Raw genomic sequence first — 9946 nt, 5'->3', positions numbered from 1 at the left:
CACCTGGGCATTTCTGTCCGTCGAGGGTCATCAAGGCCTCCAACATCTCATCCGTGGAGAACGGTGCCAACAGCGTCGCCTGCATGCTAGGCTGTACCAGGGAAGGGGTGTGCCTCCACACCTCCTCACGGGCACGTCGAGTACGAGGGGCAAGCGGCTCATGCTGGAAAAGGATCTTGTAGAAGTCAGTGGCCAACCCCAAGACCTCTCCCGGATCCGTAATAATGTGTCCCTCCGCTGTCCTGAGACTCCGAAGCTGATCACCTGCAGCTCTCTGACCATGCGACCTGAAGAACTCCCTGCACATCCGGTCACCCTTCCGGGCCCAGAAGGAGAGAGAGGCGTGATAGGAAAACTCTGAGCGACGCTGGAGTGTCTCCTCAAGAAGGGCTCGGGCTCGAAGGGCCTGGATCCGGAGCTCCTCCGAGCCCGGGGAAGCCTGCTGGAGTCGCTGAATGGAGGCGAGGTCCCTCCGAAGAGCTCTCTCTCTGCCCCACCACTCCTGTCGAACCTGTAGGGCTGCGAGCTGGCAAATCTGGCTGGACTCTTGCAAAGCCTGCGCCACCGAATCCACCAAATCCACGCCCTCACCCCAGTCTCTGTCCCAAAGACTGCAAATACTGCTGCGTACGTCCTCCCTCGAGAAAATGGAGTCGGGAATCCGGCAAGAGCGGGGAGGAAGGGTCTGAGCTGTCGAGTCTAATGATAAGAGCACAGGCGCATGGTCGGAGAGTGTCGTCCCTGGAACTATACCCGCCTGACCGCCTCTGCTGATGGCCCAGTCACTGACATAAAATCTATCCAGCCTCTCCAGGAGTCTACCTCCTTCCCTGCGGAAGCCCCACGAGAAGTCCAGGCTCCCGTGCCACCGTCGGAAGGACGGGTCTCGCCAACTGTCCCTTCCTCCTGTCGCAAAGATAAAGGAATCCCAAGCAGACTGCTCAGCCTGAGACATGCCTGTAAACTCCGGTCCTCTACCCTGCTGGTCCTCCAAGGTCTCCAGATTGTTGAAGTCGCCTCCAACAATCCAGGAATCCATGTCTGGGAGAATCCCTGTAAGTGTCCAAAAGGTAACTCTACAACGGAGATCTGTGGGAGCATAAATGTTGAGAACTCCAACTCTGGAGCCCTCCAGATCCAGGCCTACCCAAAGGGCACGGCCTGGTATCAGCGTGCCATGACCGAAAACTCCCTGGGCTAGCTGCTCGCCCACGGAGGTACAGACACCACCACTCCTCCCCATAGCGCCGATCGAGGGCTCCCAAAAAGTGTGAGAGCGTCCAGGGAGAATCTTCCCGCATCTACGGGAGTGAGCCGCAGAAAGCTTGTGCTCCTGGAGCAGAAGAACATCCAAACGACCAATCACTGCTGTCTGAAGTTCCTGTCTCAAGATGAGCTTCCTGGGACCACGGGTGCCGGAAGAGTGAAACCCGTTCACATTCCAGGATACGAGGTGTAGGCTCATGGTGAGGACTGGGAGGCTGCGAACAACTGTCTGCTCGCGGTCGAGGTCGAAGAAGAAGCTGACATGTCGGAGTGGAGGCGCTGACGCTTATGGGAAGGTTTGGAGGGGGAGGTGGGGTCGTCTTGCCCATCCTTCAACACCTTCAGCAAAGGCGAGAGACCTTTGGTACCATGAGCGAAAGCTTTCTCGAGCCAACTCGAGATCTCTGAGGTGGACATACCATAGAAGGCGCGGAGTTTCTGAGGAGTCCAGGCTCTGACATCTTGGGGGAGGGGCCAAGACAGGGGGGCCTGAGGATCACAATCAGTCTGAAGCGTTTGGCGGCGCAACGCCACCGCAGGCGCACGTCACCCTCGGACCACTGAGTCTCGAGAAGCTGCCCACCGGACGGGCCTATCCAGGAGCAAACCTGAGCATGTGTCTGCTCCCTGAGAGCCTCCCAGACCGAGTCGTCTGTCCAGGTCTCGGTGCCGTCACTAAGGAACGTGAAAGCAAAGCTCGGGCCATCCCTAGGGGCCAAGGCGGCTAGCTTCCCATCCGCCCCTTTGCGGAGCAGGAAGATACTGATGTCGAGGCAGGCAGGGAAGGTCCCGAGGTCGGCCACATCCAAGTAGTCCCAGGGGCCAGATCTGTAAAAGTCGCGGGGGAGCGCTCTCTCCTGAAGCTGAGGCCCGTCAGAGTCTGCCACTGAGGGGCTAGCGGACGGAGAGGCCTGCACCGGTGATGGTGTAGACTCAGGGTGTCCTGCCAGCGGAGGGGGAGGGGGAGGAGGCTGGGGAATAGGCAACTCAGACTCCTCGGGGGCGACTAGCGGGGGAGGAGGAGGGGGAGCGGGGGCTGCCCTCGGCTGAGGAACCGTCTGTGCATCTAGCTCGGCGGGAGGGCTAAGAGAAACGGGGGGGGGAGAGGGATGGGGATGCTGAGAAGGAGGGGGAGAAGACTGAGGAGGACGAGGATGGGGCTGAAGCTGCGGGTCGGGAGATATGGGGGGCAGATGTGGGATGGATTGGGGCTGAACGAGAAGAGGCTGGGGAGAGGAGGAGACGGGGACCTGAGGCTGTGGAGGGCGGACTACTGTCGAAGAAGATGCTCTCCCAGATCCCTGGGGCGGCTGCCTGTCGGGACTCTGAGGGGTGCAGCTGCAGGTTGGGTAGCTTCGGCCTCTTTGCCTTTATCAAAAATCTTCTTGTTCTTTCCTCTTTTCCTTCTAACCTCAGTCCAGCCGCCAGCTAGCTCTGGTCCAGGCTCCGGCTGCCTCTGCTCCTCCTGGCGTGGCTGCCCTGAGGGGGGGGAAGGGGGCGGAGAGGGAGGGGGGCGGGGGAGGCCGAGAAGAGCTGGCGAATCGTGGACACACAGCCGCCAGGTGCCCAAAGCCGTGACACCTCAGACACTGTCCTGGCTGTCCGGTGACCACCATGCTCTGGGTGACGCTGCCGGCATCTGTCACGATCTCGATCACTGCTGGGAGAGTCGCAGGATCCGCCACCGCCACATGGACTCGGGAGCTCCTACCGTAGTCACCGCATCAGCGAAAGTATCGTGCATAACCCAGCCAAAGTGGGAGCCCAGGTCCCTGACAATCGACCGCAGCTCAACAACAAGACCTGAAAAAACAAGCGTCACTGGATGACGAGGTATACGAAATCGAGTATCAAAATCCGCTGCGCTGAATCCACGGTACCACGGGACTATCATGATAATCTTTCCGTCCATTGACGTGGGAGAGCCAGCAATCAAGTTGCTCGCCGCTTTTGCGGTGGAGAGTTTGAGCCAGAAGATGCCCCTACCCATAAGGGCCACCTCCTCAATATGGCCGTCCTCTAGCCTGAGAGTGGACTGGAGCCAGTCCCTGATGGCTGATCTGGAGGGGGAATGTCCAATGACTCTGCCATACACAGAGGTAAGGGCAAAGTCATTGGCAACCTCCTGAACCCGAGATGATTGTCGCTCTGTCAGGATGACGCGGTAGGCATCTGGAGAGGGAGGGTCCGTCTGGGCCTCCGGTTCCGGGCAAGGAGCCGCCATACCGCCAAGACAAATTGCGAGGCTTCCGGTGGGGAATAGGCTGCCACCCAAAAAAAGGGGGGATAGAAGCGGAAGGGTGGAGCCTGGGTGTGGCGGGAAGGATGGAGGGCGGAGGCGGAGGAGGCGGGAAGGGAGGGCAGGAAGCAGAGGTGGCGCGAGGTGAAGAAATGTGGGCGGGGAGCGGGCGAGGCGGAACGAAAGTGGGGGCGGGGGGAAGGCGGAGTGGGACGAGAGGGCGAGCGGAAGGCGGAGGAAGTTTTTTTTTTTTTTTTTTTTTTTTCCGGCAGAGCGAGGGGGCGGGGGGGCGGAAGCGGAGGGGGATGCAGGGGTGGGAAGGGCGGAGAGGCGAGAGGGGCGGGGGCGGGAGGCGAGGGGTGAGGGGGACGGGAGGCGGGGGTGAGCGAGGTGGTAGCGGGGTGGGTGGAGCGGAAGGGGGGGGGGGGGCGGGCGGGGGGGGTGTGTGTAACGGAGCGGGGAAGGGAGGGGGTGAGCGTAGCGAGGGGGGTGAGGCGGAGGGTAGTGAGGGGGGTGAGCGGAGGTGCGAGAGGGGGGGGGTGAGGTCGGAGGGGGGTGGAGCGGCGGTGAGGCGGGGATGGCGAGGGAGGGCGAGTGCAGTCGCGGGTGAGGGGGTCGGTGAGGACGGAGAGGGCGAGGGGGGCGGTGAGGGCGGAGGCGAAGGCTAGGGGGAGGTAGGAGTACGACGGGGGGAGGGGAAGCTCGCAGGAGCGAGATGGATGTGGAGCTAGCTGGCCAATCGAATTAAAGCGGCTTCTACATTCATGAAGTGGTTCGAAAGTGGAGGCGGTGAAGTGTTCTATTAAGTGAACTATCCTACACAGTGGGAACTCTCTTTGTCCAGGGCACGAGCTTGTGTGTGTGAGCTGCTCCTATGAGAGTCGTCATATACCTTCCTTTTCTCTAATAGTCTTGGTAGTGAGCAGCTGCTCATAGTAGGGTCCATAGTCTGTTCTTTTGGGTCTATTGTAAGCAGCAGCCAACCCGGTAGGGGTGAGCTGCAATTCCATCCGATGTCTTGTGTCTTTGAATTAATACAAGGGTGTTTCGGGTCTTTGGTAGAGTCGTTGATTTCCAGTTCTCTTCGTTGATTTCGAGTCTTTGGTAGAGTCGTTGATATCGTGTTCTTGAGTATTGGTAGCGGTGTTGATTCAAGAGGAAGGGAGTAACCATGAACAATATCGCAGAGTTTCTGTGTTGTTTCTCTCTTGAAAGGTATTATTTCACGTATCATTTTACATGGGAGGTTCAACATTGAATCTGGGTAAAGGCCGTTAGATTCATACGATGCATGCTTGGGCACTGATGACGACATAAGTGTTGCTTTACTTGCTAAGTATGTCTTCCTTTTGTTTTTCAAAAAAGTTTTTGTTACCTCTTTTTTCTTTTCTTTCGTATTCTTTTTTATTTTGTGTGTAGAATTTTGGACTTCAGAACAACAGAAAATCTAAAATTTAAACGCCTAAGCAAGCAAGATACGAGGAATCATTGTCCACAAATAACAGGCTTCTTCCTCGATTCCTTCTAAATCATCCTTGCAGGATCGTCCATATCTAAAAGCAACCCTCTTGCCATGACATGTCATATAGTCATACGTATAGCTTTCAGAATCATTAGTATCATAATTCTTCCTTGAATGGCCAACCCATCTTACAGCTTCCCCTACGAGGATAAAATTTCATGAGGTTAGTTACCAGGTTCGTAAAATACATATTAGCCAAGGCCCAAGAGACAAGATCAATGTTTATACTCCTGATGACAACAGATATTAAGCCCTGCATTTGCAGAGGACCGCTTGCACTAGAAAATGAACAATGGCTATGTGCCAGGAAAAGATAATAAAGTAGCATCTGCAAAAATACATGCAAACCTGCCTTTGTCTAATTGCTATATATAACTACTCTGAGTTTTGATTTGAAATATGCTTGCCAATCCAGATGCCAAAACACACTAGCGTTCACGCTACCTAGTTGAGCACACTTTGATTTATCTTTACAAACCCACAAAGAATCTTGGTCAGGTTATGTTGTGCTATGGCAGCTAACGTTCAACATGGGATAGAATAGTTTGTTGCAGTCTTTCCTAACCAGAAAGGAAAACATAGTTTTCCCAATCTAGTATTCCATTGATGTTTTGAGTCTCTTTACTGCAACCTTATATAATTGAATTTATATTGGGTGAAAGGATCTTAGTTAAGTATTTCTGACAAACACAGGATTAATTTTGTCAAAAGTCTCTTTACTGCAACCTTATATAATTGAATTTATATTGGGTGAAAGGATCTTAGTTAAGTATTTCTGACAAACACAGGATTAATTGTCAAAAGGTCTGCAATCCCACTGAGCTATCAGAAGTATTGAATGTACCACAGTTTAACATTCGGAAGGAAGAGCGATAGAGGTCATTCTTTGTGGGTTTGTAAAAGATAAATCAAAATGTGCTGAATGAGGACCTGAAGGCTAGTGTGTTTCTGAATAAGCAGTTAACATTTGGAAGGAAGAGTGACACAGGTCATGATGGGAAGGTGGCTTAGGACAAATTTCAATGCAGTAAGGATAGGTGAAGGTAAGTCACCACTCAGTACTAAGATGTGCCATAAAGGCACCACCCACCAATGCAACAACAATACCAGGAACTGATCAGTATGGGCAAACTTTGCTTTCATCAAGGAGACCCAGCCTGCCCGCCCCCGCCCCCCATTTTGACAACATTCCCACCTTGCTAGCAGGTGCAGTGTATAGTAGGATTTCTTAGCTCATAGTTCATGAATATTAACAAAATTTAACTGCCATATTCAATCCCCAATTTTACGCCCAAGCTTCTCATCAGCTTGCTGTAGGAGAAACTACAGGATAATGGTGTGCTCCGATTACCATCATTGACTGGCAGCAAATATCAAGATGGATCCAAGAACATGCCCAAACGCATCCTCTAAAAACATAACATGGTGCAGTTTCAATCTCATGATAGTCACTCATAAGGTTGGAAACCATAAACTCCATCACGCATAGCAAGGACTAGCTACTATGACATCCCCACTGATGTCATCAGCGCCCAACAGTGGGTGTAGACCATAGTATAAACATACGCTTTCACACATACAAATCCACACACCCGCACATACTTGAGCACCCATTTATAAAGAGTCTTTGTACTGAGTTTTGTCGGCACTCAGGAGGTGAAGGGCAAACTCAGCCATGATGAAGGCTAGCACCAAAGGAGAAGGCTAATAAAAAAGAAGTCAAAATTTGAACAATCAAAGAGTGTCAAAGCATTTGCAGGAACAGACAACTAAATTCTCTTCAACTCAAGGCAGCTGGAGCAAATCCTAATTGAACATGCCAAAGCCGAGTAGGTATGATGAATTGTGCCTGAGTGACGATTCACAACACCAAGAAGATTGTTGAATGAAGATTACAACCTTAAAATCCTTGAGATGTCCCAAGACGTTTTGTTCTACATGGCAATCATTTTGCTTTTACTTTCATCTGCATCGGATTATTTTGGCAAATGAGACCACGGAATCCTTAGAATATGCAGCATGGGATGAAAATGTATGTGTTTGTTTTACTTGGCATATGCTTTAGGTGGAGCACCGCGTTCAGGAGATAAAACATGCAAAAATGCTACATATAAACTCACATATATCGAGCAGGCAAGCAGCAGTGCTAAACACAAAAAGGCACATGTACACAAAGAATGTATTGTTTTGGACACGCACCATGGAGGCTGTGCTAAATATCTCATTCATTCCATTCACAATGTATCAGATTTATACAAGTCTCCCTCTAAAGCCCCCTTTGAGCCTCTAGATTTGTCCACGTATTTACAATCATTCTGACCTGTACAGATTGTCAAAACATGAAGTAACAGAGAGACATAAATGACATAATTCCACAAATGATACAGGCCGTATTTACCCTTCCTTCACTTCTCAAATTTTCCTCTTTCAGCTCGGATTTTGCCCTTAAATATTGATGATATGACTTCAAAACCTCGTGGTGATCCATGCTCCTGCAACAGCTTAAAGCTTCCTTTAAAACAAGGAGGCTGTGCCTTCCATTGAGATGTGCCCCTGCCATATCTTCAAGCTGCATGCTGAGCTCCGTGATCTTCAGAGAGCCTTTTAAATCTTCTTCCACACCCGTGTTGACGAGTTTGCACTTCAGCACAACGTTGCATTGGACAACTTTGCGAGATAACAGCCTATGTGCAGGAAGAATTGATCCGAAACGCACCATAAAATCTTTGTCACTAGGCCAGTGCCGCTGCCCACCCAGAGGCCTCCAACTCGAGAGGTTAGCCATTCGCAACGTCTTCTTGTCGACAAGAATCCAGCTCACCCGAATGTCATCCCACAAGGCTTTCCAGAACCGGCCATCCTTCCTTTCCTTCTCAATGGATGTCACTGCTGGCAATCCTTCGCTTATGACAACAGAACTTGGAGACGCCCTATCTTCATCTTCGTCGCTGTAGCTTAGCACATCAATCCTGAACGGGCAGTTCGAAAACCAGCCATGAAAGTCACCTGCCCGTGGAATCCCATGTAGAACTTTGGACACAATGGAGCTTCCTCTAAAGACGACGTCGACAATGGAAATGAAATCATCGGTGGACGTCCCAGAAAGCTCCTCAATCATGTCATCTTCGTCATCAGACCAGTCTTCCGCATCTTTCAGAATAGAATCGGAGTCGTCGAAGACGGCAGGCGATTTGTTGACAATAAGAGGGAAGCATTCACGGTAGAACTTTCCAAATCCTCCGAGAGAAGAGATTATAGACCTCACTTCTGGGTCTTTGGTAGAAGGCCACTGCGAATTGCACATTCTCTCCCAGATCTTCTCGTCGCCAGAGATGGAGTGGAAGACAGAGCTGGCGCAGGCTGCGGTAGCGAGAGTCACGCCATCCACCCTACTGAGGACTTCGAAAAGAACATCAGGGTTAATGGGCATGCCGGATTGGTGCTGTCCTCCGATCATTGCGAGCTTGAGGAACAGAATTCAAAACCCAGGAAGGGAAGAAAACAGGGATGCTAAAGGAATGGAAGAAGAGATGATCAAGGGAGAGAGGAAGATCACTTGCAGCAGCTTATGCTTGCAATTCCGCCATTCTTCTCATCCCCAATTCCGTTCTTCTCACCCCCAAAATGCACCACTCAAAATCGCTAATGGGTCGCACCAGCTGCCACTCTTCTCAACAAAAAAATCGCTCAAGTGATGGGATGAGCTGCTCAGAAACAGGAAAAGCAAGAAGATGTGGGAAGAGTGAGAAGGGGAGGGGGAAGGAGGAAGCTAATAAGCAGAGGAGGAAGGTGAAGCTGGGAGGGTGATGCAACTGATATGGTGTCGGAAATCCAAAGCTCTATATATAAACTCACACAAAATGAGATGCAGTAATCCAATGCGTCAGGAAAACAACCGCCTGGCTTCCACTAGAAGGGAGCTCAAAATTCCAATGGGAACAACCAGAAATTGGAGCTGAGGCTGCTGAATTTGCTCCGATGGAGCCCCCAAGAAACTAGCTGATTGTGAGCATGCAAGATAGAGATACCCGTGACAAGGAAGACGTGTGTGAGCTTGAAACTTTAAAGCATGTGTCTAAGTATCTCTGAATTTTTTGTTGATTTGCCAATTTGCAACAACAACAATCATGTGAGGTCCAAAGCATCTCATCTCTCTCTCAATTTGTGTTTTGTAATGCTTGTCTTGGGAATCCATGAATGGAGAGGACGGCAGAGACAACTCACACGTGTGTGGTGTGAAAGGAGCTAGTGTAGCTACAAGATCTTGCACTAGCAAAGGCTTATCAAGCCACTACGGCCAATTCCCTTTTTTTTTTTGGCCTACCACGTGTCACGGGGAAGCCTTATTGATGGCCGCCCAACTTGGAGAAGCGAAAGTAATTTCGAATCCATTTTTGGTCCCATCTCTAATTTCTTTCTCTCTTTCTATTTCAAGGCAAGGCCCCTGCCCCCCCCCCTCTCTCTCTCTCTCTCTCTCTCTTCCAAGGTGTGCATATGAGGCAGGCCTTATGAATGCTTTATGAGCATTCATCTTGTTTTTATTCACTTGTATCAGAGTGATGGTTGTGGTTTTGAGATGGGAAAAAAAATTCATTGTTTGTGCTCTGTTACGTGTTAATTTGTGGTTGGTGCACTTGTAGAGTATTGATGATTTTGGATCCCCTAGGCTATTCGCATTTACCCCTCTTTCCACACTCTTAATCTCCTTCTTCCTTTTCACCTTGGGGCCTCCAATTTTGTGCTCTATCTTTGCATTTCACTCATGCATAGCACAGGTAAGCCTATTGAATGATAGATATATCTTTCATCTTGTTGATATCTTTTGTATCATTTGGCCTTGATGGTCATAGGGAAGGTACCTAGGGAGGCATGCAAGCAAGCAGCGTTAGCCAGGAGCCTATCATGTCGAACTTCCCGAG

The 9946-nt window shown here is 50.8% G+C and overlaps 1 protein-coding gene across 1 annotated transcript; it reads right to left on the bottom strand.

Moving 5' to 3' along the window:
* Positions 1-7238: 7238 nt before the first annotated feature.
* LOC147884110 (F-box protein At2g27310-like) lies at positions 7239-9120 on the bottom strand. Its single transcript, XM_087399135.1, has one exon. It carries the CDS (start codon positions 8482-8484, stop codon positions 7360-7362), a length of 1125 nt encoding a protein of 374 aa, XP_087255261.1. The 5' UTR covers positions 8485-9120; the 3' UTR covers positions 7239-7359.
* Between the last annotated feature and the right edge of the window lie 826 nt (positions 9121-9946).

This window comes from Dipteris shenzhenensis, chromosome 27 (genome assembly GCF_047967505.1).
Source record: "Dipteris shenzhenensis isolate YYH24624 ecotype China chromosome 27, Dip_SZ_1.0, whole genome shotgun sequence".
NCBI classification, from domain to species: Eukaryota; Viridiplantae; Streptophyta; class Polypodiopsida; order Gleicheniales; family Dipteridaceae; genus Dipteris; species Dipteris shenzhenensis.
This window is presented reverse-complemented; position numbering and strand designations above follow the sequence as displayed.

What these genes read in the sequence shown, in the direction of transcription:
- LOC147884110 (XM_087399135.1), bottom strand. Translation starts at nt 8,484, where the DNA reads ATGATCGGAGGACAGCACCAATCCGGCATGCCCATTAACCCTGATGTT.